The sequence below is a fragment of the Camelus dromedarius genome, chromosome 30 (genome assembly GCF_036321535.1).
Source record: "Camelus dromedarius isolate mCamDro1 chromosome 30, mCamDro1.pat, whole genome shotgun sequence".
Classification (NCBI taxonomy): domain Eukaryota; kingdom Metazoa; phylum Chordata; class Mammalia; order Artiodactyla; family Camelidae; genus Camelus; species Camelus dromedarius.
The window spans coordinates 23,790,714-23,818,638 of record NC_087465.1 but is presented as its reverse complement, the minus strand read 5'-3'; the positions used below and the strand labels follow the sequence as shown (position 1 = coordinate 23,818,638).

Here is a 27,925-nt window from a genome sequence, read left to right as displayed (position 1 = left end):
TGAACGTATACTTTGTTTTTATTCTTTTTTTTTATACACTTTAAATATGAGCCAGGAAAAAAGGAATAGAACCATACACATCTGCTGTTAACTTTGGTTACCTTGGCTGTTAGCTGAGGCTAGAAATGGGGGTAGAAACATATATAGAAAGATTAATTTTTTTCTTTATATACTTTGTATGGCTTTATCTTGGAAACAATTTTAAATAATTCAATAAATAACATTTAGAAGTGTAATGTGGATAACAGTTTAATGAACAATGCTTTTGGGAGGACTGGAACCAAGGACTATAGGGGAGGAATGCTTTACTAACATTTATTTAAGTATATAAAAGGTACATGTCAAAAAGCCAATTATCCTAGGAAAGTAATAAATAATCCACAAAGAAAGTGAATATGAAAATGGCTTCCTGAAAAACACATGAAACCTAAAGACACTGTTATGTACAAGAAAAATATAATTATTATATTAAAAAGATAGTTTCAATTAACCAGACAAAATAATTGAACTATGTAGCAAAATGTAAACTTTCTACTGTGTTAACTTAAAAAAAAATACTATAATGTCATGAAAAGAGACTAATATTTATCTGAAGAAGAAATTTCATTCAAGTTTTTAATACTCATGTGGATCTTATATAAACAATATGATCAAGGCAATAAAAATACAAAATACACTTTTATAAACTGAATTTTCTTCTTGAAAAAGAGTCACTTATAAGCTTTTATTCTGAAATAAATTTAAAGATGATAATTGAGAAACCACAAGTATCTCTGGGTAAGGCTGAAGACCCATTTGCTTGTTGTCCTTCAACTTCTGTACTATAACCTTGGCAAATTCTTCCCCTTGGATGTCACTGGTGTCCAGCAGTTGTCTGACTTTTGAGGTCCTTGTAGGTTTAGTACTAATGAGCTCATAGTCCTCCTTCATGATCAGATCCCTGGACAGAAGGGCATCCAGTGACTGGTTAAGGCAGGCTTCAGTCATCTGGCTCACAATGTCTTCTCTCTTACTCTGAATCCACTGCTGGGCTATACCAGTCTGAAATCGCTCTGTGGGAGGGCAAGGGATGACAAGCAAAAAGGTGGGGACATGTATACGGCTATGAGTAAAATCAGATGAAAAATGAAATAATAAAGCATAAAATCTAATTTTACTAAGATTGTGCTAATATGGAACATTACCAATATTTTGGCGGATGCTATTAATTTTCAGGAAACATTCAGATACCTGGGTTACCTCCTCCCTTCCCCTCCAAGAGAAAGCACAGCCTTTTTATATGCTATAAATCATGGGGGCAAATATCAAGATTTTTTCAAGTCTTTTTTTTTTTGAAACATAAAGGATACCTGCACATTTGTTAAATAAAAGTATATTTACCTTCAGTAACATATTAAGTCACATCTCCTCTTAGCACTCCCTTCCTAAACAGAGGTTCATGGAATACCATTTAGCCCTATTATTACATGTCAACACTCACATCTTTTGGAGTTGGAGATGCTTTTCTGCTTATGGTACATATTTATCATACTGAAGAATTAAAAACAAACTGATTGCATGGCAAATCTATAAACCTACTGAACATATAGCTGTGAGGTGGCACCATTTATGAAGGGTTTCACAGTAGATATCTACCTGAATTTCCCTCAGCTGAGAGTGGATTTATTATTGCTAAAGAACACGGGGCAGTCTTGTGATCACAGCATGCTGCCCTCTGAGCCACAGAAATGTTACTGTTCCAACTGTGATTTACTGGACACTGACGCAGCACAGAAAAATCTTGCGTTTTTCCTGTAAAACAAAAACATCTTCCTTAGGGGGTAGTGTAATCCCTTAGCTATTACTATTGGCTAAAATATAAACAGCTGAGTCATACAGAAGGTAATATTCAGTGTCTTTAATTTTTCACTGCATAAGCTGGTTCATAAACCTAATTCTACAAGTAAATATTTTTTTAGAACAAAAAAGGGTTTATGCTGAATGTTTTTACCATACTCCTGTCTATGCCTGCCTGTCCTATGTACATCATAAACCATGGAACTTCACTTCTTCCTCTAGTCCCATATTTTTTCCTTGTGTCATCTTCATCTTTTGCATTTTGAATGTATCCTCTAAATTTATATACATGACACGTGTCTTTCCATACTCTCTTTTGGTCATCTTATTTAACCTCAGGGCCTCAAATCACCTCTCTTCCCAAATCCATGGAATTAGATTTTCTGTCTTCACTGAACCTTAGTCTTACATTTTTCAACAGCCCACTGGCCATCACCCTCATATGTGCTGCTGAGCACCTCAAATTAAAAAAGAAACATTAAATTATTCACTAATTATTCATTAAACATTAATTATTCATCTTAACCCTAAACCTGTTTCAACTCCTATTTCTATTAATAACATCAGTGTTCTCCCAGTCACCAGGCTAAACAACTTGTTCAGCTTTATCTTTTTGTCTCTCTTTCGTCCTGCAAGTGAAAAATCATCAAGTCCTATCAGTGTGTCCTTGTAACATCCCTTACACCATTCTCACCTTTCGGACTCTGGGGCAGGTCTCATGACCTCTCACCTGCACCACAGTAATAGACCAACAGTCTCCTAACTGCTCTCCTCACCTCGGGTCTCCTTTTCTTTCCAAAATATCCTACGTATTCCAGCCAGGATGAATCTTCTTAAAGCAAAACATTTTAACACATCACACCCTTGCTCAAAAATTTGCAATAGTTGCTCCCTACCCCGAGCAAAAGAGCCGGAATGGCTTAGCCTCGCGTCCTAGAATTCACGATGCTATGACTCCACCCTCTTGATCTTTTATCTCCTTCCATTTACCCTCTTCACCAGCTAAACCCAACTACTCACTGTTCTCTGTGTTTTCTTGCTTCTTTGCCTCTATGTTGTTCGTTCTGCCTGGAAAGCCCATCCTGTATAACTACAGGATGTCCAACCTTCAGCCAGATATAACTTCTTCATGATGACAACATGGTGTAGTAGAGTGACATGAAAATATTTATCAAAAGACCTGGCTTCGAGTCTTGGATTTGCCAGCTACTAACTATGATCCAGAAGTCTTGATCCTAAGAATCTGTAAAATGAGGAATATCTCCCTCACAAGGTTGTTGTGAAAGTACTTTGTAAAAACTGTCACTGTCTCACTGTATCACCATAGTCCTGTATCCTTACCCCTTTCACAACACATTGCTTGCTATTTCATACTATAATTACTTTGAAATGTTTCTCTTCTTTCTTACAAGAGATTCTTTTTATATCTTTCTGTAGTGTCTAACATAATGATCTTTATATTTAAATGTATTTGTTTAACATTGCACTACTATTTCCACATCTTTAGACTGTCATTTTTTAAAAATGAGTTATGAATGCAAATGAAAGACATGTTCCACACAAACCATGACTGTTTGCCAAGAATATGACCTTGAAAGAAAATGAAAAACTTGCAAGTAATACTGATTGGAAAAATTTACATACTAGGTAAAAAATCATTGTCTTGAGGAGCTGACAGGAACCCCGAGGTTCTAGGAGAACCAGTAGTTTTACGGAGCTGAGAGGAGTCACACGATTCCTAAAGTAAATGGAAGACAAATGATTCAGGTTAATGAGAAATCATTTTTAAAGTAATGCAGCTTTCATTTTTAAAAGGTTCTTTTGGCTCATTATAAACAAAGAATTAAAACTACTAGAAATTAGACCTTACAAAATTAAATAAACACACATATAAAATGACAAACAAAAATGAACTTGATTTATCAAGTCAAGTTAGGGAGGGTGGGGCAGTGATTAAAAATATTAGAAATCATTATTTTTAATATTTTATACATAATCTCAGAGGCTCTGTCCAGCCAAAGAGAAATTTGCAACCTGCAACTCTGATTGCCTGCCGATTTAGAGCAAATGCCTATTATCAATGCCTTGGTTTCCTTTAATATCCAGGAGTGAGAATCCATGGAAAAAGTAATGCAGAACTTGGCCCCAAGCCTAGCTCTGTCCTGGATATACTGCCTAAGCTTTGACAAGGCATTTAAACTCTCTGGCTCTCAGGTTCTTTTTCTGTAATATCTATCTAAAAACATGCACGTGTGGGTCAAGGATCCAATGAGATCTGTATAGAAGGATGATTCAAAGACTGTGTACTGTGCTTTAAGGTTCATTTTGAAGGTATTATGACTTTTCTAGAATCTGTAAAGAGGACATATCTTAAAAAAAGTCTTTAATGTGAAATAAATGTGAATGAAAGCTACTAAAGAGATCTTTCTTTTTGGATATTAATCATCGGAAGAGGTAAGAACAAGGCAGGTATTTTAGCTCTTTTACATTTGGATAAGAAGGTATAAATACAGTGGCCGAACTGTAATCAATGACTTGCCTACGTAGCATCCTGAACACCATCCATTATATAAAACAAAGACAGGGACAGAAGTCAATGCCTAACAAAGAAGCAAGGACTGCGATTAGTGAGATGAACAATGAACTGAGAATTAAAGAGAGCTGGATTTCAGACTCACAGACACAGGACACAGACTTGTGGTTACCCTGGGGGAAGGGGGTTTGAAGGGATAAACTGGGAGTTCAAGATTTGCAGATACTGACAGGTACATATAAAACAGATATACAAGTTTATACTGTATAGCATACAGAAAGGTATTCACTATCTTGTAGTAGCTCACATTGAAAAAGAATATGAAAATCAATATATGTATATTCATGTATGACTGAACTATTGTGCTGTACACCAGAAATTGATACAACATTGTAAACTGACTATAATTCAATGAGTTTATTTATAACATAATTTTTTTTACCTCCTGTGGACCATGATTTACAGATATGTTCATAGATGACTCCATTTTCTTCTTGTCACAAAGGGGAATGGTACTTGAAGCACTCTGTAACTGGAATGAATGCACACATGTATGTACTTGAATTAGAGGTGATTAGAAAATATATGAGTGAAATACAATCTGCTTAACATATTTTATATGTTTATACAAAATCAATAGAAAGAAAATGTCAATCAGTTCAGAATATAATATATAACTTAAAGGTAGAGACAGTGTAGAATAGGGGAAGTAACTTTAGTGACACAGGCTTTGAACCCTGCCTCATATTAATTGGTTACCTTGAGCAAATTTTTCTCTTAAAATGGAATAATATCCACATGCAGGATCGGTCTAGAGATTGAGATAATGAGTATACAGTACCTGGTTCAAACAAGGTACTTAATAAATTTCAATCCGTGTAGCCACCCATAATTACTAAGCATTTACTTTACTTTAGGTACTGTGATTGTATGTACTATTATTATTTTTCTTTTTCTAGATAAGAAATTGAGGAAGCGGAGTGCCTCAATGGAATGATGGGTGCCAGTAAGATCTGGTTTAGAATCCCACGATATCTAACTGTTTGTTTTTGGACATGAGACCTAATCTTAGTTTATTTATCTGTAAACTGGAGATAAGAATGCCAATTTTACAAGATTCCTATAAAGAGGATTAGAAGTAATATATGCAAAAAGGCCCTAAGATTACTTTGTAAGCATTAGATAAATTATAGCTATTAAGCAGCTGATTTATTTAAATATTATACCTTTGAATTAAAATTGTTTAGTGATTTACTCCGGTCTCTATAAACCAGGCTTGAATTAGCTGCCATCACTATTGAGTGATTTGAAACAAACCCATCTGTATGCTTTTCTTCCCCAAACCAACATAACGTCAACTTCTCTACAGAACTTTAGAAGCTGGCTGTGTAGGGTGTTGTGTAATGTACTTCCCTATACTTCAGCATCTTGTCTATAAAACGGAGATGGGCGGTATTCTCTCCCTAACAGCTTTACAGAATTGACACAAGGATTCAAAAAAGAAAAAAAAAAACAACAAAAACTACAACAACTCTGACTGAAAACAATACAGCAACTTAAAAACACTGACTGATGAAAGTAATGCTACTGTTAAGTGGTATTCAAGTACTTGAGAACATCCATCTTAAAATACTTAATTTAAAAAGCAAACGTTTCTCCCCCAAATTAAGTTTTAAACAGAGACCCTAGTATTTAAATTGGTTGGGGACAAAAAAGGAACTGAACTGTTTCCTCTTGCATTTTATAACCAAAGTACACACTGGGCCTCTATTATTAATAAAAGTTCTACAGCCTAACATGGCAATAAACCTCAGAAAAACCCAAGATAACTGAATAAAGAGAAATCCAATAATCCAGATGGCTTTTACTCCGTGTATATCAAGGCTTTAGGGAAATAAACAAAGATTTAAAAAGAAAAAAACCCAAAACTAGTGACTTAGGGCATTCATTGTACACAACTGGCATTTGTTACATATTTTAAATCTACATTTGACATATGGGAGGTCTGGAAATGTCTCTGAAATCTAGAGGTGGCCATTTGAATGAAATGGAAAAACTCTTTGGAGACAGATTAAAGACAGTATTCACAATCTCTGGTGAACGTGACTGCCCCAGTTCTGTAGCCTGTATCTGTGGAAGGCATATGGATAAAAACTATAAACTAAACCAAAAATCTCCATGGTTTACCATTCTAACTTTCAGCATTCCGTTTACCAATTTACCTTTGTTTTCTTTAGCTGAATAACAGCTTCAAGAAAAGTTATCTCTTCAAATGTTCTCATAATGGGTTCAAGTTCTATTAAACATTCTAAATAAGAAAAAAAAAAGTTAAGTTCAGATTGCTTCTAGCCATTAAAATGAAAAACATAAATGTTAATATTTAACTGATAAGGCCCTAAGTCAATTTTGCCCCAAACTGATGACATTCCATTGTCTTCAGACCTTTATTACAGGTATACAGATAGAAATATAAACCAATGGACTAGAATTGAAAGTCTAAAAATAAATTACGGTCAGTTGTTTTTTGACAAAGCTGTTAAGGCAATGCAATGGGGGAAAGGACACTCTTTTCAACACATGGTACTAGGACAGTTGGATATCCACATGAAAACAGATAAATTTACTCTTACCTCACACCGTACACACAATTAACTTGAAATAGACTGTACATCTAAATGTAAATATAGGAGAAAATCTTCATGGCCTTGGGTTAGGCATGATTCTTAGATATGACTTCAGAAACAGGATCCATAAAAATTTTTTTGTAATTGGGCTTGAAAAAAAATGGAAAACTTTTGCACTTCAAAAGATGTTATTAAGGAAAATGAAAAGACAAGCCCCAGACTAGGAGAATACTTTCATGTGTCATGAATCTGCTAGAGCACTTATATCCAGAATATAAAAAGAACTCTGAAAACTTAATAAAAAATTACCCAATTTAAAAATGGACAAAAAACTGAATTTCACCAAAGGAGATACACAAATGGGTATATGTAGCCATGATCTGGACTGGATCATCTAAGGCGGGGGGGGGGGGGGGTTGAGATAACAAACAGTAAAAGACCCTTATCAGAGCTCTGAGGCATCCCAACAATTAGAAATTAAGTAGAGCAAGAGAAAAAGAGATTGAGGAAGACAGAGTAATAGGGAGTGTAGTCTCTCAAGTCTTGGAAGCCATTAGAGGGAAAGTTCTAAGGAGGGAAGAGTCAGCCACATCTATCTACTCTGTGGAGAGACTGAGATAAGCAGGATTTTCCAACATTCCCATCCTCAGTAACTCGAACAAATGCAGCTTTAGGGGAGATAGGAAAACAGAAGACTGATGTAAGTTTGTCAAAAAATGCATTAGAGGGGAAGAAGTAGAGACAACAAGTATAGACAATTCCTACAAGGTGTTCAGATCTACACAGAAGTAGAAAAATGAGGTGGCAGCTGACGGACAATGTGGGGTCAAGAATTTTTTTCCTACATGAAGATAGGAGATAATAATAGAATACATCTGAATGACGGCTGAATGACACAGTAGACAGGCAATACAAGAGCAGACATAAAGAACAGAATGATGGAAAGAGGAAGAGAGAGGTGTCCAGAGCACATGTAACACTGTTCACATTTGTGTTAAGTATACAAACACCTTTTTCCACTGTAAAGAGATAAGGCAAGAAAAAGATGGATCAATTATAACTAGTAAGTTTGTAACCAGCATAACTATGAGGGAGTTCTCTTTTGTGGTTTCTATTTTCTCAAAGCTCAAAAGAAATATGGCGCATGGGGTGCAGGAGGTTTAAGAAGGGAGCATGAAAGACAGTATGTGTTACCCCTGTCTTCTCTTCTGAAGTTCAGAATCCATCAAGAAAAGTCACAGAATGACAGCCGGTGATCAAAGCATCACCTTTATTACTGATAGAGCTAACTGGAATACGCCCCTGGTTTCGATGTCCAGCCAGGGGCTTGGTAACGCTTTGCTCTTGCAGGGAACAGCGTCACTCACTCAGCCACCGGCCTCACCTGCTTCCATATGAAGGAGCAGAAAATGTGTGCGTCCCTTGACAAGTCTACTTCTAAAAGCAGGAGAAAACTGAGAAAGAACTAGATAAGAATGCTCAGTTTTGCTCCAAAATTAACACATAAGGAGGAGTGCTGAGGGGCAGAGGGAAGCTGGAAATGTTCTTCCCACACTTTTCTTCTTGGGGATTGAAAAGGAATTTCACCTTCACTTTGGAAACATGAAGAATGGGGCTGTATCACCGACAGCAGCATAAGCTGATTGTCTAAGATAGCAGTTCTCAAACTTGCAGGACTTTAAGGTCTCAGAATCCTTCAAAATTAGTAAGTACCCTTTTGTATATGTCAATCATATCTAGTGATATTTACTAGATTAGAAATTAAAGCTGAGAAAACTTAAAAACGTCATTGTGTAAGAGAACACATCCTGTTGGAACAATGATATTGCCACCACACCTCATTTAGTCTGTTTTTCCAGAGGATGAGAGTAAAAAGAGAAGATAGTATCTTAGTATTTATTATTTTGAAAACAGCTTTGATTTTGTGAACCCCTTATAAAAGTCTCAGGGACTAACCCTGCCGTCTATCCCCCCACCCAGGGGGCCCTGCATTGTGTCTTAAGAACAGCTGATCTATGAGAATGGAATAGATGTATTTGAGAAGTGTAACAGGATTGCCAAGAATTGTTTAGCACCTGGTTTTAGCCATTAATGTAAAGAGAAATCAATGAATTCCACTTCTGGCCAAGACGAAGCAACCAGGACCATTTTACCCTCCTGCCTGAAGCAACTGTTATATTAGCAAGACAAGATACATGAAACAGTGTTTTTGAAGACACTAGATATCAGGCAACCAAGGACAGTGATCTCTGAGTGACAGGAGACAATTGAGGTGAGCCGTATGATAGCCGATTGCCCATGCTTACTGCCTTGAGAGTTTCCAGCTATACCACAGGGAGAGGGAAATAACATGGGGCCCAGTGGATGCTCAGAGTTGAGGAGACAAGGCTGAGAGTTTGGGCAGACCAAGACAGAGTGCATAGGACAGAGTACCAAAGAAAAGAGGTCCACAGAGAGAGACTGCACAGGGTTCCTCTCAAATATTCAGCAGTACTGAGCAATGCAGGGTGGAGAAGTCAGTAAGCCAAAATCCAGCATCTTCAATGAATAGGGGAAAACCAGGAAGTCTGTAGAGAAGTAAGTATTGTCTAATGGTATGGTATGATCTCCAGAAGAGCTAGAATTTTCAGAGAATGGAGAAGAAATTACAATTTGGAAGTGACTCTGGGGACAAATCCTCTTACATGGCTCTGGGAAATAGATAAAATGTTACTCCATTATTATAGCAACTTCCGATTTTTTAAAATACAATGCCGATGAGCACTGGACATAACTTTTGAATGCAAAGTATATTTCATTGCTTTTTCAGTTGGAAAGATTCCCAGTCTATAGCTTGTCTTTTAATTTTTAAAAGCATCTTTTGGAATAAAATAACGCCATTTGCAGCAATATGGATGGACCTAGAGATCGTCATTCTAACTGAAGTGAGCCAGAAAAAGAAAGAAAAATAGCCATATGATATCACTTATGTGTGGAATCTAAAAATAAAGAAAAAAAGGACATTATGAACTCATCTACAAAACAGAAATAGACTCACAGACATAGTAAAGAATCTTATGGTTACTGGGGAAAGGGGTTGGGAAGGGATAAATTTGGGAGTTTGAGATTTATAAATACTATATATAAAAATAGATTAAAAAAGAAAACAAGTTTCTTCTGCAGCACAGAGAGCTATAATCAATATCTTGTAATATCTTGAAAAAGAATATGGAAATGAATACATGTATGTACATGCATGACTGGGACATTGTGCTGTACACCAGAAATTGACACATTGTAACTGACTATTTCAATTTTTAAAAAAAGCATCTTTTGAAGTGCAAATATTTTCCAATTTTTTCAGAAGCCTAATTATCAAATTTTTAAGAAATGGATCTTGTTTTCGATCTCATATATAAGAGCTCTTTGCTTAACCCAAAGTCATGAAGATTTTCTCCTACATTTATACTTAGCTGACGATCCATTCTACCTCTAAAATAAATCTTAATTCTACCTGCTTTTTCTATCTCTAGGATTACCACCTTAATCAGAAAACTCCTACAAGAGTCTCCTAGCTGGTCTCTGAGTCTACGTTTTTCTCCAGTCAATATCCACGTAGCAACAAGAGTGGTGCATCCTAAACTTAAATGAAATCATGCCATTTCCCTGAAAAACTCACTTTAATGGCTTTCCATTGCACCTGGAATAAATTTCTAACCTTTTTATGACAGCCAACAGCCTTGCCTACTGCTCTAATCTCATCTCATAAAATAAAAACAGCACTGAATTAAAAAAACCTTTGAACTTGTCATCCAACTTGTGTAATATTTCAAGAAATATTATATTCACAGCATATTCACTATTTTTAAAATTCAAAACATCCAGATTAAAACTGTACACTAACTTAAGAAAGACGGTCTTTCATCTGGATTTTGTGCCCATCCGCTTTCTATTAGAGAGACCATCAATGCTCGATGAGGTATATCACACGGCAAAGTTTCTTCCTTCGTGTCAGGTCGATGTCCTTGTGACACACTATACATAATCTGTAAAGGATTGGTGACTTCTGTCAAAAAAAATATATTTCATTCATTAGCAGTATATTATGATCTAATATATTAAATACATTCTAAAGCCAACTGAATGAAAATGAGAGAATCTTAAGATCTTAGGAATAATTCATTACTTCCCTTTCTGTCAAAGGAATAAATATATCTCACCCACTGCCAGACTTGCTGCCTCTTGTGGGAGGAATTTTTATGTCTTTGATTTTGGGCTTGGCCATGTGACTTGATTTGGCCAGTGGAGTATCAAGAGGGCAAAGCAAAGCAGAGTTTAGAAGGGCTGAGCAGAACCTAGCAAAGCCAAGAAGGGCCACAGCAACTAATATCTAATGTGAATGAGAAAGAAATGTTTAGTTTGTAAGTGACTGAGATTTTGAGGTTGTCACACAGCAAACTGACCTAAACAAACCTCAAAATAGATAGCCAATATTATCAGAAAAATTAAAAATTATTCTTCAGCTGGTCTTATAGAAGTACTAATTAAATGTTCATATAAAGAATTTTATAGGTGGACTGAATCTTAGAAATAAGAATTCAAAATTCTTATTTTGCAGATGAAAAAATGAGGACTTAAGAAATTTAGTGGCAGAACAGAGCTAATTATCACAAGAAGAATCTACAGTTTTCTGATTCTTAATCCAGTACTTTCCAATATATGGTAGATTCACAGTGATACAGAATTCACACTGATAAGCTTTTCTAGTGTGTTTTCCACAAAATGAATGGTAGGCAGATTTAAGATAAGTGATCTTTATTTAGATAGTTCTGAGCATGGCTTGCTAAGATTATATCACCTAGAACAGGGAAGTCAAAGTATATTTACCTTCAAAAGGGTGTTTTCTGGATAAGACTTCCCATGTGATAACTGCATAGCTGTTTAAGATAAAAATACACGATTTTTACATTATAAATTAAGTATGCATAATAAAACTACAATAGTACTGATTTTAAAAGCTGACTCTGGAGATACCATTTTTGAAAGTAGCAAGGCAGTGAAATGCTGCTTAAAGAACCACCATGTAGATCCAAAATGATGACTGTTCATATACAGCTTTGTTTTGAAAGGGAATTAATACAATTTGAAAAATTAGGAAATTACTGTAATAAAAACTTGAAGTTCTAGGCTAGGATAACTTATTGTGGATTCTTCAACACCTAGATAAGCTGTGCCCTCTAACACATGATTTTATTATTCACATAAAATAAAGACTAATAAAAAAGACTGTCTCCTGTAACCCTGTTCTGTTCTTCCTGGTGCAAGTACAGTCTCCTTTAGCAGTGTTACGTGTCATCATCACCTTTTTTTCTCCTCCCCCCATCAAGGTCAAATATGATAAAAACCCTTGAGTATTATAAACTGATAGGACAATAAGATACGCTTTTATACTTCTTAAGGATGTAAAAGTTGCTTTAAAGCAAGACATCTTTAAATTTAAAGATTTAATATTTAAAAATATTAACCATTATCTCTAATTCATTTTCACCACACTTATGAGAAGCATAAAAATCATAAAGTGCATTTTCAAAATTCTGATTGATTAATCTTTTTCTTTTTTTAAGACAAGATTAACGCTGAGCAAAAGTAACATACTGTACCTGTATATATCATGCTTGACACTAGCCCTTGATTTTTGTCCAGGTTCATAGTTTTCAGGTGGCATGTAAATAATTGTCCCTCCTTCTGGGGCGGATTTACTACTTTGTGATTGGGAAAGGGACATCAAGCGCCATTTTGATAAACCAAAATCTGCAATCTACAAGGGAAAAAAGAAAGTCATTTAATAATTTTCTCCTTAAAAAAGTCCAAGAATTGGTTGTCATTTAAAATTTTTCTCCTTAAAAAATAATCCAAGAATTGTCTTTTTTATATTCATTGTATTTAGATGAGACCAGAGCAAATGTTATATATTAATATTTTATTTCTGTACATTCCATCAGTTTCTTAACAAATTGGGTCCCACAGTGCTGACCCCAGTAACTAGAAGCAATACACACTGACCTGAAGTTCAGCAAAATATCATAAATTTTAAGAGGGAGACTAAGTTTTGAGAAATCAAACGAGTATTTTTTGTCCTTTATTCTGAATGAGCATACACACCGAATACTTTTTATGACAAGTAGCTTTATAGCATGTGCTTTCAAAATTGACCTCTACCTCACAGAACTGCTAAACGACTCATTTCTAATATGATTGTCGTGGCGTGTTGTTTTACAACTCAAGTTTATACATTCTTATTTACAGTGCTACAAACAGTATCCTTAATTCTGAAATAAGTAAAATCCCATAAATCATTATCATGTAACTGATAACCCACCACCAAAAGAATCCCTGTTGACAATACTCTAGTTAGCATATGAAGCATACGTCCACACAGGGAGCACTTAGAGAACTACCAGTGACAAACATTCGGGATTTTTGATATGTCCTTTGTAGTTTTATTTCACTTATAAATTTTATGCAGATATTATACATTATCTTATAGCATTCTAAATGTCTAAAACATCCCCCCCCTTTTTTTTAAAAAGAAAGACAAACATGTAAGGACAGAAACAATATTTAGTGGACAAAGGAGTATAGGAAAACTTTGAAGACATTTATTTTAAATTACGTAGACCTTTGCACCGCATAACTTAGGAACCAACAGAGTAGAATCAGCTCCATCTAACACACCGTTTGTGTTTCAATCATTTAACTCTTAAATATTTAATAATTTTAACAGAAAAAATAATTTGTTTACTCTTTAGATAAGTTTGAGATTAAAAAAAAAATTGTGGTCCCACTCCAAAAAGGGAGGGAGTAGCCTAAAAGAATCTTTCCTACATTAGCAAAATGAAAGGGTAAGTCTCAGAAAAAAATTAGAAAAGACCATGAGGGAACATGGTGCCTGTACATGGAGGGCTAAGCTGAATTGATTTCTAAGGGCAATACAGCATGGACTCTGGAAGAGGGGTTCTGGATGCCTGGTTATTTAGAGTGATGCTCTAATTCTACCAGTTAATAAGCTGTGCGACCTTGAGCAAGTTTTCTAATTTCTCTGGGCCTCACATTACCCAACTGTAAACTGGGGATAGTAACAGTGTCTATATCACAGTGCTGTACTGAGAAAATTAAACTTGATTTTCTAAGCAAAGCACTTAGAACAGTACCTGGCACATAGTAAGTGACCCATTTATGTCGGTATTATTGTTTCATACGTAGGAATCAACCTCTAAAGGTTGCTCTCATTCATGTAAAGCCAGCGAACACAGTGTGCAGTTTCAGGGCCTTTAATCACTTTTACGTGGTATTAAGACTCTGAGGACCTTATATCCCGCACTCCTACTTGCCAGTCCAAACTCTATTCCTCCCACCCATCCTCTAAAAACAAAACAGTACTCCAGCTGCACATCTGCTAGAATACTAAGCATCACTTTGAGAAGAAAAGTTTATTTATTGAAAAATGCTAAAAAAACTTAGATGTGGTCTCATCTTATACCTGAATCATAAATTCCAAACTATTGGGCAATTCAAGCTACTGGTTTGAATATGGTATTGGACAAAAAGTATTCTGAGCTGGCTTCCTTATGCGCTCCTTTGACTTCACCTAAGGGCGTCATTCATGTGTTTTCAAGCCTCACCTAGAAAACTTCATCAGAATCCCCCCTATTAGCTAATTTAGTCTGGCTTTCACATGGAACAACATTTCTCCCCTTTCTCTATTATAAACACGATATACAAGAGACATGATTCATTAAATCTGGATGTTCGATAGAAGAAAATACTGAAGACGGTGATGAGAGGAATACGAGTTCTGTGATTTCTTGAGGGGCTTGATAAATGTATCATTCAGCAATGAAGACAGAATAGGAGCCTTTCCATTCTGCACAAATCTTAATATGCATTTCAAAGCTAAAGGCTTTCTTTTTAATAAAAAAGACAACAAAAGCAATAAGGATTTACTGCATAGCACAGGGAATTATATTCAATATCTGGTAATAACCTATAATGGAAAATAATCTGAAAAAATACAGCTGAATCACTGCTGTATACCTGAAACTAACACAGTATTGTAAATCAACTGTGCTTCAATTAAAAAAAGATAAAAAATTAGAAGACATTAAAACACACTACTCATAAAAATCATCCATAATCTTATCACCCTACCAGAACAGCTATTTTAACACACATAATACTATCCATTTATGTAAAACTATAAACTTATCATCAATAAGAACCCATAAAGAATAACCTCTAAGTATTTTGGTTTCCACACAGGACTGACAGAATAGTAGAGAAAGTAAATATTGTACATATAAATATTTTCATTTCAAAGAAGACTACCACTGGCTCATTTCTAAGATATACTAACGGACACCTGACCAGCAGATGACCAAACTGAATGTATTCTTTTTAAAGTAGGAAAATCTCAGTTGATCTTAATTGGTGGTAAATGTTTTGCTTTTAGATACTGTGTTTCTGGTTAGCATTCCAGTAAAAAAAACTTACTTCAGAAAACTACAGCAAGGTGTGAATTCCCATTTAATTTCATTAAGTATTTTTAAAGGTTTTTTTGCACTTCATTTAAAGGCCCTTCCAAGAAGACAGGTAGACCAGAAAACTGGTACTTCTTCATGAGTCACTGATACATTTTGACTTTTAAGGGACATTTATAAAATAAAAAGGAGAGACACATAGGACACATGTATAAGTGTCAGTAATTTATAAGAAGGGTATCAGAAAGGTCACAGTTGTGTATGTGCTAAAATTAATAAAAATAAAAAAAAACCACAAAGCCAAACTATTTTAGATTCTATTCATTTCAAAGAAAAGACCAAGGGTACCCAACTGATGAATGAAAATGAGAAAGTAAGGACCATCACCCATTACTTTGCTTCTGTGCTCTCCACCACGAATAGTTTCTGAACTGAGATGAAGAAAAGGAAGTCAAAGGAGATTGAAAAGTTTCTAAAGTACAAATCTCAGGTCATTTAGAACATATGCAAATGCCTCCACGGTGATGCAGCGGGTACTAAAGGATATGAGGAAAGCAAACGTCATTCTGGTTTTTAAAAAGGGGAAAAACGTTGACTTTCGTAAATCTACACACTGGGAGAGGCTATCCATTAATTTCAGGTTGAGAAAATTTAGAAAGTTTATTTAATGAAAGGAATACTTTATGAGTAATTAATGAAAGAGCCAGAAAGACTGAAGGAAAAACAAACTGTATCATACGAGGGGTCAATTTCAGAGCTCATGTGACATTTCTCAAGTGCTCCGCACGTCCAGCACATCACTGTTGCTTCACAAAGTATTTACTGAAAAAAGGAATGATGAGTTTCATTTCCTTTTTTGAGAGCAGGACTGCTGTCAGAGAGTAAATGTTGAAACAGTTTGTGTATTATAAAGTGTTCTGAGGTACTTTAATAATAATACACTTGACTGTTAAATGGTCAGACCTACCTAGTATATACAGAAGGTGTGGAACTCATTCATTTGTTCATTCAACAAATACTTATTGAATGCTTCTATATGGCATGTGCTGAACAGATGGTAGTTTAAAATAGACTAAATTTCAGTCTTCACGAAGCTTATACATTCTAATTGGGGGAGATGGTCAATAAACACATTAATAAAAATGTTATGTCGAGGGGGGAGGGTACAGCTCAGTGGTAGAGTGCGTGCCTAGCAGGCATGCGGTCCTGGGTTCAATCCCCAGTACCTCTATTAAATAGATAAATAAAATAAAATTACCTCCCCCCACCAAAAAAATGAAGTAAAATAAAATGTTATGTCAGATGATGAAAAATACTATGGGGAAGCATTTATCAAGGAATGAGGACGCAGAGGAACTGGGTGACTTGTCAGGAAAAGCCATTTGGATACTGAGGCTGACAAAGGTGAGGGAGTAAGCCACAAGGACACCTGGCAAAGCAGTCAAGCAAGGACTTTTGCAATATTCTTAAGGACAAATGGAGAAATAGGGGCTGTATGGCAACTCTTTTACGAGTATTCCAAACAAAATGAATGCTTATTCTCCCAAAGTGCTAATTAATAAAAGGACTGATACTGGCCTGAAGGGAGGTTTTTAGCATCATTTTGTATAGCTCTGATTAGAGCTCTGTAGTGGTTAGTATTTAATAATGACTTGAAAATACAAAAAGCCAGTGAATTAAATCTGAAGATGACACAAAGCTGGAAGACAAAGTTGAGATCCTTGGACTACAGAAATAACATTCAAAGAAGTCTTAAGAGCTGAAGTTATCACCCAAATCTAACAAGATAAACTGGTGATGTCCAGAAAGTATTCTGTAAGGTACATGGTAAGGATGTATGACTTAAGTAACAATACGTTAGAAAAAGAAACCTCTTAAATGCTTTTTGCTGACACTGAGCCCTGTCTGTTGTTACAGGATTGCTCCCCAAGAGATGAATTATTAAGGAACTATGAAGTGAAGTACGTAGGACCAGGGAAATGATACCCCCATTCAATTCTATATTCACCAGACCACATAAAGGGTACTTTGTTTTGTCCTGGAAATACAAATTTAAGACACATTTGAACACAGATGCGTGTACATAGCACCTGGGATTAAAACTCATGTAATAAGAAAATTGTGTGAATGAACTAAGTATGTTTAGAAGGAAGATGGACAATACACTAGTATGTGCGAGGGTCAGAAGGGCTGTCAGGGGAAATAAAACTGAACTTTGAACTCAGTTTATCACACAGAATAGAACTAGGACCAAAGGGCAGAAGCAGCAGGGAAGAAGTTTTGACTGATCATATAAAAAAGTCAGTCATTCAGGTCTGGATGTTTAAGACTCCCCGCCACAGACTAACCGCCTTGGGAGAGGAGGGATGTCTAAGTGTTAAAAACCATTAAACGCAAGAATGCAGATAAACTTTGTTTTTTAAATGGTATTATTTAATTGTTTTATTTTGGCAGAGGGGGAGGTAAATTAGGTTTATTTATTTTTGGAGGAGGTACTGGGGACTGAACCCAGGACCTTATGCATGCTAAGCATGCGCTCTATACCACTTGAGCTATACCCCACCCCCTAAATTTTTTTTTTTTCAGTCTGTACTGGTTTAATCCATGTCAAATCTAGTTTACAAAGGGAAAGGACAAGTACCTTTGTATAGAATATACAGACACAGCATCACACCATGGGGCCCACGAGAGGGGCAAGGGAGACAACACTTTTCCTTGGGAACGGCAGCTCTAATCCCAGGAAAGGTTCTCGGCAGAAGGCTGGGCAGCCAGAAGCACCCTCATTCAGCCCGTCTCAGCCCCTGCTTCAGCTCGGCTCCCATCTCCTGTGCCTCCCCCCTCCCCCAACTCCTTACGAAGAGCCCCAGGAGCTAAGACTAAGGAGAGGATCATGTCCCTTGGGGCGTGTGCCCCATGTCAGGGAGAAGAAATATACACCACTGAACACCGAGCACATGGGAGAGGGAAGGGACACCAGAGAGAGGGAGTGGGAGAGGCAGGCACCCCAAGAGGTGGGTGGGCCGAGCCCCCAGCCAGCCCTGAAGGAGGCACTGCTTCCAGGTGTTGGTAACAAAAGAAGAAAATCATACAACCGGGGGAGGGAGAGGGCCAGCTGTCCCATTTACACACAACACTGTAAACATGCACGGCCTGTGGTACATGAGCTTCAGTCTGGTGTTTGCATGTCTGTCTGTCCATCTGTCAGTCTAGGGGCTGGATCTCAGGAGCCTTGCCGGGCTACTCCCCACCCCCGCCTCCATGCTGCACCCTGGAAACAGAACCTGAAACAGGTATGGTCCCCAATCTTGGTGGGAGCCAGCAGGCAGGGCCTGGGCCTCAGCCCCCACTCTGGCTTAGAGTCTTGTGTGTGTGCATGTGTGTGTGTGTGCATGTATGTACACGGGGAGCCTGTGTGCAAGTATGTACAAGGAGGGGTCATGTCACAGGCGGAGCAGGTGGGGCTCAAGGCAGGCCTGCCTTGGGTGGCTAGCTCACAAGCAGATTCTCCGTACGTCTCCAGGTGCTGTGATGGTGTTGCACTGAGGGCAGAGCTTCTTGGCACCCAGGGTCCGCAGTCAGCACTCCTCACAGTGCACGTGCCAACACTGGATGGATGTTAGGGGCATCGAGTATGAGTCCATGCAGATGAGGGATTTGTAACGGTCCCCACGGGAGAGCTGCCCTTCGAGTTCCCTGACCCGAGCCTTCAAGGGCCTCAAACGTGGTCACAGCTGAATCTTCAGTGATTTTCTCGATGTCGCTGTTCTTGCAGGTCTTCTGCATGGCCCCTGCTTGCAGGTCTCACCGTTGCTGGTAGATGGCATCTCATCACTGGCCCATTTCGAGAACTCAGGCGTGATGCGTGTGCTGGGAAGGCCGCCATTTAGGACTGCGCCCCGGAGTGCCTCTCGCTCCTTGGCTTCGCCAGGCTCCTCGCCCGGGCAGGGGATGACGTCAGCCTCCGTGTACTGTGGCTTCGCGTACTCTGGAGTGTCATCCCCATCCACATCCAAGGCAGCATCACTGTCCGGATTCTCCTTGCCACCGCACATGACGAAGCCAGAGCCTCGGAACCCACCTTCCAGGACAGTGGTGGCCCGTATCCGCTTCTGTCCACACCACTCATACTCCTCAGAGCGGTTGCAGTTCTCATGCTGGATGTCCGCGGCATCGTCCTCAGCCACGCAGGAGCCTTCCCTCTTAAAAAGGCAATGCTCCACTTGCCTACTCATCTCCTGCTCCGATCCTGCCAGGGGCGGCTGCACAGTGGACATACCTGCCCTTCATCTTGCTTCCTCCGTTTCATTTTCCCAATCCAAGCATTCAGTCGGTTCTGCCGGTTGGCTCGCACTCGCAGGAAGGTCTACTCCCTCCCTCCCGCCGGCCCGCCTGCTCCGCCGGCTGCTCCGGGGCCCTCGGCATAGCCGCCTTCGACTGCTCTAGCGGGACGCCGTGGCCGCCGCGCGGTGCCGCCCCAGCCCCGGCCTCCGGCACTGCGGGCCCCGCGGCCGCCCGGCCTGCGAGGGCGGCGATACGGGCGGATTGCCCCCGGCTGCCCGGCGGCGGCGGCGGCACCTCAGCTCCTAGCGGCGGCGGTGGCCATGTTGTCTCTGCCTAAATTTTTTTTTTTTTAAAGTAATTACCTTAACATGAAATTCATTATCCAACAAGATATTTTGAGTCTTCAGGTCATGATGAAGTAGAGGAGGATTCATATTGTGCAAGTAATTTACACCTAGCGCAATTTCATGCAGGATGCGGAATCTCAATGGCCAAGGAACATCAGGGTATTCATTTTTCTTCACATACATAAAAGAAACAAAATAGAAATTAGTGGCCCACTTTCACTGCATTTCCACTTAGGAAAAGAAATAGTCCATGAGGAAATATAGTATAAATATTTAGTATAACTAAAGATAGGTCAAAATATACGCTCTTTTTTATTACATAGTATCAATTTGACATTGTTTAACATCCTTATATCTCATTTTCCTCAAGTTTTGGAGAAAATAATGATGACTTTACAGTACTAATAGATCCTCTTAGTTTATATTGGTAACTACATGGTATGCATATTTCTTTGGGTGACAGTTTTTAATTATATTTCATCTGTGTAATACACAGACACATGTAATTATACTCATACCCATCTCCCCATTCCATGGCTTCTGTCAAGTAACTTGTGCCCATGCACGCACACCTGAACACATACATGTACACAATTTGTTCTTATTGAAAATTTATATTTTAATTTTCCTATTAATATAAAACCAAACTTTATTATATAATAATCATTGCATCAATTAAAATTATGACTATGTTATATATTTACTAAGCATTAATATCTCATACTTTTAAATCATAAAATGAATTTATTTGCATTCCAGCTTGAAAAATTAGCCTTTGGGAGTTTTGTTTTTGAGAAGGAGACAAAGATCATCTTCATTTCTAAGTGTATATAACACAGAAACATTAAAAATGTAATGTTCTCTATTTCTTGGTACCTACAAGTGAGAGTCATCTGAACTTTCTTAAATGTTTTCTGAACATACAAGTTACTACAGCTTCCCAGGTGAATGAACACACTCAGAAAAATGAGATGATGTGGGAAAATCTCACAATGAATCATCAGGGACCATGCTACTGGGTACATTTTTCTAAATGAAAAAGTATGCTTCTACTGGAAGTTCAAAACTGTTCTTGAGAATTTGTTTTGTTTGCAAATTGGTCAGCCTACTGTTCACCGATTAACTCACTTGGTAGGGGAATAACTCAAAATACTTTGTGTTTACACTGTATTTTGATTTTTTCCAACAATCTTTTGTGAGGTTGGGGGAGGGTGCTTCAAGACAAATCCTACCCTAATAATACAATACAGGACACCAAAAGAAACACAAAACATACATGTTGACCATTACTTCCTCTTGTATATATGGATCTCCATCCTGTGGACTAATTAAATCTTTCAATCTGTGAAAAGGTATTTTTGCTGAAAATGATGCAGTTTAAAGGAGTAACAAGCAGGATCTCTCTGCTAGAGTGTTACATGGAAGCTTTTGATCATGGGTCCAAGCAGAAGAACACTCACTCTGTATTTTATGATTCCTTCTAGGAGGTAGCAAGCCCCCTGAAGGAGGCTCTAGAATTTCTACTGAGCTCCAAATTTGGGTACCAGACTATCTGCTGGGGTGCTGGGTATGACAGCATTACATACAATGTTTGCTTATATTCATAAAAAGTGGGAAATTGTGTTTAATTAGTATTTGTATCTTGACTGTTTTGGTTACACAAATCTTACACATTGACACTAGTCACTTTACTTGGTCCTTGTTTTAGGTGGTCCAGTCACAAACAGAATGTGATGTATCCTGAAATAAAGAGGAAGTCACTTCATGACTGGGTGACTGTAGCAGCCAGTCTCCCTAGTTTGCTTAGAGAATGTTGTGACGAGTCAGAATTTAGGAGTGTCCAGTGATTGGGTTTTATAGATTATGTTCCCCAGTTTCAACTAAACCAACTCTCACAAAATAGATTGAGTTATTTGAAAAATATTTCATGAGAGAAACTGCAGGGTGGAGATAATAAGATCAAACAGCAGATGAACACATACATTTTGAGAATGAGAAGCCCCCGAATTTGTTTACTGATGGGGTTTGCAGTCAAAGCCAGAGTAACTGGTACCTTGAGAGAAAGGTAAATGGCTCACGCTATTGTCTATTACAGGAAAAGTTCAAGTATTTGATACTCAGAGATAGATCTATGTGTTCTACTTACTCAGAACTTCATGACCTTGTATTACTAACATCTGATTTGAATCCTAAACTGCCTTTAACATAAAATAAAAGCTGGCTTAATACACAATAAATTGTATAGTGTGCAGAGTTTAGGTCCTTTAGAATGCAGGGGCTGACTCGTTATTTTTAACAACACAAAAGAAGCTATAAATGGTGAACCTTTACCACTGCATTTGGTTTTCATTATTCTTATTTTGATTCATTTATATATCCCCAAATAATCTGACCATATATAAAACCAAAGCACCACATAGCTTGAATAATAGAATTACAGCCACTGAAAATGTACAATACTTACCCTATGCAGGAGTTCATTTAATGATCCATTTGGCATATATTCAGTAACTATTCCCAAAAATTCAGGCTCATTGCAAATTCCCAAAATTGGAAGAATGTAACTAAATCTAGCTTTGTGTAAAATTTCAGCTTCTCTTAAGACATCAATTCTTTCACTAAAGAAAGAAAATGCAAAATTATTTCAAAGTAATGAAAAACACATAATTATTATGCCCCTAATATTAATTCACCCTGGATTTTTTTCATTCTGTAGCTTTTGGCCTCATGTAAATTACACAACTTGTCTGTCTTAGTTTCTTTGTATTTCAAGCAGGGACAGTATCTACCCTCTATATTCCACAGGTCTGTTTAGAGACCAAAATAACTTCTAAAAGCCACTGACAGAAAAAAGTGCTATGTACAGATTATTATACTTTTCCTAGAAAAGGGAAAGAACACAATACTTAACTAAGTTTATAAAGTCTATCTATATTAGAATGACAGGTGCTTGAACTAATTACACTAAGTTTATGTTGTTATTAGAATGATCAAATTTGATTAGAGAAAAGAATCAAGTTTGATATTAAATGTTTTCATTGTATGGTTGCACACCCTGGAGCTTAAAACACTTAAAGGTTGTAGATTTTAATGACTAGCTGATAACAGTTGTGTAACGGACAATATTGCTTAGAAATTATGCATTGGAACTCAGGAAAAGTACACTGAGAACAGGTAAATGCTGTTTTAATCTGTTATAACAGATCCCTGGTTTATTTGCTTATTCACTCATAAAACAAACAAATATTGAACTTCTACTATGAATAAAGAACTGTGCACAGCTATTAAGACTATTAAGTTAAAAAAAACAAACATAGTTTGTGACCTCAAGCTGTCAGAAATCTTTTTAAGAAAACTAGATACTCATTGTGGTTTTGATTTACATTTTCCCAGTGATTAGTGAAGTTGAGCACCTTTGCATATTTCCTACTGGTCATCTGCACGTCTTTGGATGTGTTAATTATACTGACCTTGGTAATCATTTCATGATGATGTGTATGTATATCTAATACTCATGTTGTGCATTTTAAACATATATAATTATATTTGTCATGTATTCCTCAATAAAGTTTAAAAAAAAGGAAAGCAAATAAAAAATGAAAGAAAACTAAATAGTCAAAATATAAGATGGAATATGATAAGTGCCGTCAAAAACAAAAACAAAAAATAAGCAAGTAAGTAACCAAGTAAATAAATAAATACAGAACTGTAAGGAGATCAGAGAACTAGTAACTTTGGGCTAAGGATTTCTACAGTCTTGAAGGAGCTATTTCAACAGGACTTCAAGGATGGATAGAATTTCAATCATCAAAAAGCACGCATCCAAGGTGGATGTGCATTTCTTTTTCATCTTTGTATCCCCAGGATCTGGAACAGTGCCAGGCACACAGAATAGTCTCATAGATACCGTATCAAATGTATTCAAAGCAGTTAAAGTGAGGGCTATACCTGGAAAATGGCAAATTGTTTAATATAATCAATGTGTAACAGTATGTAAAGGAAGTGAAGGTGGATAGGGCAGGGTATGGCCTCACCTTAGAGCCTTAAAACTGGGTGAGGGTGTTCACACTTTATTTGGTAGTCACTGAGTTGCGACTCAAGTTGCAGGTTTTTGAGCAGGGGAGTGACATGAGTGGAACAAACTTTCAGGGTGATTACTTTGGCAGCAAGGTGTAGAATCAGCAGAAAGAGGCAGAGTTTGAAAGCCAGGTGTTAGAGGATTATAATATTGGTTAAAATGTGAAGCACTGAGAATCTGGAACCATAAAGGCTGCAGTGGAAATGGAAAGAAAAATACCAGCTGAACAGAATGCCAGGCTGTGGTGACTGACTGACTGACGGAGGCGGTTTATTTGCATACATATGTTAAAAAAAAGGGAGGGAATTGGATTTGTCATCAATTTTTACTGCAGATGACTTGGTGTTGGTAGCAGCAATGATAGAAATAGAAACATCTCTAGGAGGAGCTTATTAGGTAAGTGATGATGTAATGTAAGTTAGTTGGTGCTTAAACCACCCAAGCTCTTGATGAATGGCTGCTGGAAAAAAAAAAAAAAAAAAAAAAGCAACAGATATTCCAGACCAGACTATGAGGCCTGCTTTAAAAACATACAAAACCAAAAAAAAACAACAACAACAACAAAACAAACAAACAAACAAACAAACAAACCTCAGTCATCTATATTTTGAATAGGTAGTATATTCACATTTCAAAATTCAGGAGTTGCAAAATGTATAAAGTAAAAAGCTTCTCTCCCCCTCCCTCTTCTTCAGTTACTTAAATACCCCAACTGTGAGACAACCAACTCTCTCTCTGTTTAAATTTATATTCTCTAAGCAGAAACAGTTCAGTGTTCGCCTCAAGAGATGTGGTCAGCAACACAGTTACTGAGAAGCACCTTTGCAGGGAGGCAGAGGATGGACCTGGAGGTTCCTGGAGACTCTGAGGAAGAACGCTTCAGAAGGCAAGCCGGGGGCATCTCAGTGATACTAAATGTACTCACTCCTCCTCCCATCAAGAGGCTGAGGCATCTTCCTTCTACTGTGATTCTGTTATGTGCCGGCCACTTTAAGTGGACTATCACCCTAAGATCAACCATCCAAAGCTGGTTTCACTATCTCCACTTTACACACGAGGGCTCAGGTAAACTAACAATTTTCTAATGGTCACACCAACAACAGGTGACTGGGCTGGAGCCAGATCTGAGTTGTAATTGGGGGACTCTAACTGTGGGACTCTTAATGCCTTTGTTCTTTCCATTCACTGATCAGAGAAGGAAAAGTTCTTGAAGTCAGATTGCAGGAAGAATGAGTGAGAGTGGGAAGACAGAAAAGCCAGAACAGTTTAAAAAAAAAAGGTTTTTGTATTTTTAAAAATAAAAACAAAATACAGCTTCTATAGGCATATGACTAAAATTATCCAAATCAAAATTTCGGTTACAAAACAGGTATGCTGTCTACACAGGGTGTCTGAACAATTAGTCAGACATCTCATAGCTGGGAGACTGCTGGGGAAGGTCTACTTACTGGGCAGAAGTCAGGTTACAGAGAATGACTAAATCACTAAAATAAGAACACGTAACAGCACATAAACCTAATTTTCTTTCGGGCGATCCCAAAGAACAATGCAATCATCGTCCACACCAGAGCCCAAGAAGTGTATGTGTTGCTCTTCCCACTTTATAAGTGAGGAAACAGACACACTGAGAGTCAACTGCAGAGCCCAGCCCCACGCTCAGACTACATAAATGCTGCTAACGTTAACGTTCTAGGTGACAAGCGTGAGAAAAAAACGTGATGTCGTAATACCAGTGTTTCACTGGTTCTTAAATGGCTTCTTTGATGACAAAATTAATTTCCTACCCAATTTAGTGAAGAATTTTAGATTATGAAAATTGTTGGTGAATATGGAAAGGGATCTCCCTCTTCATTTCTTGGCCCCAAATGGCACAACACTTCGATAAATTAAAATCTTCAGAAGCAGCATCCAAAATGGAGGGATTAGCTGGCCTTAAAATACCTAATGAGCCCCTCAGTGCTAGATTTCCATGTATTTTCATACTTGATTCTAAAATACATCCACCGTCTCTGATAAACCTGCACCCTTCAAAGCTGACCACATACACATACTTGCCTAGAACTTGCTCCACAGAATTCCAAGCCCGGGGTAAACAGACACCACACCCTGAATGGTAACTAGACCTGGATTATGATACCCAAAAAGTGGGGACAATTTTTAGAAGTGTCTCAAATTTACTGTGAGATGTAGCCCATCCAAACCTGACAGGAAGAGAACAAAGAAAAGCCACAGGCACATTAAAGTCCAGTAACACCCAGGGCTGAAGCTGAGGAACTGATCGGATATTGGATACTGACAGCCTCCCGGCCAATCAGGCAGCGAGCATGATGTGTTTTCACTTTAGACGGAGGGGGAGGAGAGGACAATGTTGCAATCATGGATGTTAACTCACTAAGAACTCAATACAGGTCCCAGTTAAATCCCTACTGGAAAGAAAATACACAAAAATAGACTCACTGACTAATACATTTGGTCCAAAGGTTTTTCTAGAAACAGAAACTAAGTCTAGCCCTCCCTTAAAACTCCGACATTGCACTAAAACTGTTCCAGGATGTGAGTGACGTTCAAATCTTTTGGCCATTTAACAGTCTTTTGATTCAGTTTATTGTTAGCAAAAATAATACACACTTCCTCTGGGGACCGGCTTCCCTGTGAGAGGAGAAACTAAACTGACTTGAGTTTGGTATCTAAACTTTCATGACTACACTGTAATAAACCAAAAACAACAGAAAGCACAAACCAAAACATTCCAGACACTAGAGTACTGCTGTTCAACAAAAATATAACATGAATCACATACACAATTTTAAATTTTCTAGTGGTCACATTAAAGAGTAAAAAGAAACACGTAAAATGAACTTTAACAATATCTTGTATGTATCCTAATGGATTAAAAAAATCAACTCAGCATATCAGTACAAAAGTGTTAATGAGGCATTGTAATTCTTTTCTTTCTTTCTTTCTTTTTTTTTTTGTAGTACAAAATGCTAGAGACCTGGTGTGTATTTCACAACTGGAGTACATTTTAGTTCGGGCATCCACATTTCAAGCGCTCAACAGCCTCCTGTGGCTAACAGCTTCTTATTGGTCAATGCAATCCTAGAGACCGACCCCCCCTCCCCAAAAGGGCCAAAAAAAAAAAAAAATCACAGCAAATAAAACCCAATTTCAATAAAGAGGGCGTTTAGAGTTGGGCTGTGATGGCTGATTTTGAGTATCTGCAGAGAGGAAGTCCAGAAGTAAGAAAACAGAGGGCAGTGAAAAGAGAGGGCTGCATCTCCAGAGAAGCCAGCTCTGCCCACCAGGCCAGCCCCACGCCTGAAAGACGGCCTGGAGGTGTGGCGGGATGGGGTCGACCCCACAAGTGATCGCGGTCGTTTGGGCTCCAGAGCCCGCTTCCCCCCGGGGCTGGAGCCAGCGGCGTGGGGGGACTCAGACTTGGTGGCTTCGAGAGGGAAGCGCCCGGGCGCCTACCTGTCGAGCAGCGGGGTGTGGATGTGCAGGTGCTTCACGGCCACCTGAACGCGCCAGTCCGCGTGGCGGGCGGACGACACGGTGCCGGACGCGCCGCGGCTCAGGTAGCGCAGGTCGGCCAGCTTGTGGTAGGGGATGCTGGGCAGGGCGCTGCAGATGGCCTCGTGGTCCATGGTGGCGCGCGGCGCGGGCGCTCGGGGCCCGCGGGCCGGGTTCCGGCTGTGCCCGCCGCCCCC

General features: G+C 38.2%; 1 protein-coding gene and 1 pseudogene across 2 annotated transcripts; both read right to left on the bottom strand.

Annotated features, from left to right (window-relative positions):
• RIPK2 (receptor interacting serine/threonine kinase 2) lies at positions 1 to 27,924 on the bottom strand. 2 transcript variants are annotated; one of them, XM_010978224.3, is made up of 11 exons: positions 27,690 to 27,924; positions 22,602 to 22,755; positions 20,153 to 20,308; positions 12,633 to 12,790; positions 11,860 to 11,909; positions 10,877 to 11,038; positions 6,592 to 6,677; positions 4,812 to 4,901; positions 3,481 to 3,574; positions 1,636 to 1,791; positions 1 to 1,052 (listed from the first exon to the last, which is right to left on the bottom strand). In XM_010978224.3, exons 1-11 carry the CDS (start codon positions 27,860 to 27,862, stop codon positions 715 to 717), a joined length of 1,617 nt encoding a protein of 538 aa, XP_010976526.1. In that variant the 5' UTR covers positions 27,863 to 27,924; the 3' UTR covers positions 1 to 714. The 2 variants fall into 2 exon arrangements, with proteins under 2 accessions (XP_010976526.1, XP_064336994.1); XM_064480924.1 differs by lacking the exon at positions 22,602 to 22,755 and having other exon boundaries at positions 27,690 to 27,793.
• Positions 14,257 to 19,937, bottom strand: LOC105087543 (E3 ubiquitin-protein ligase RNF220-like; annotated as a pseudogene).
• Position 27,925: the final 1 nt, after the last annotated feature.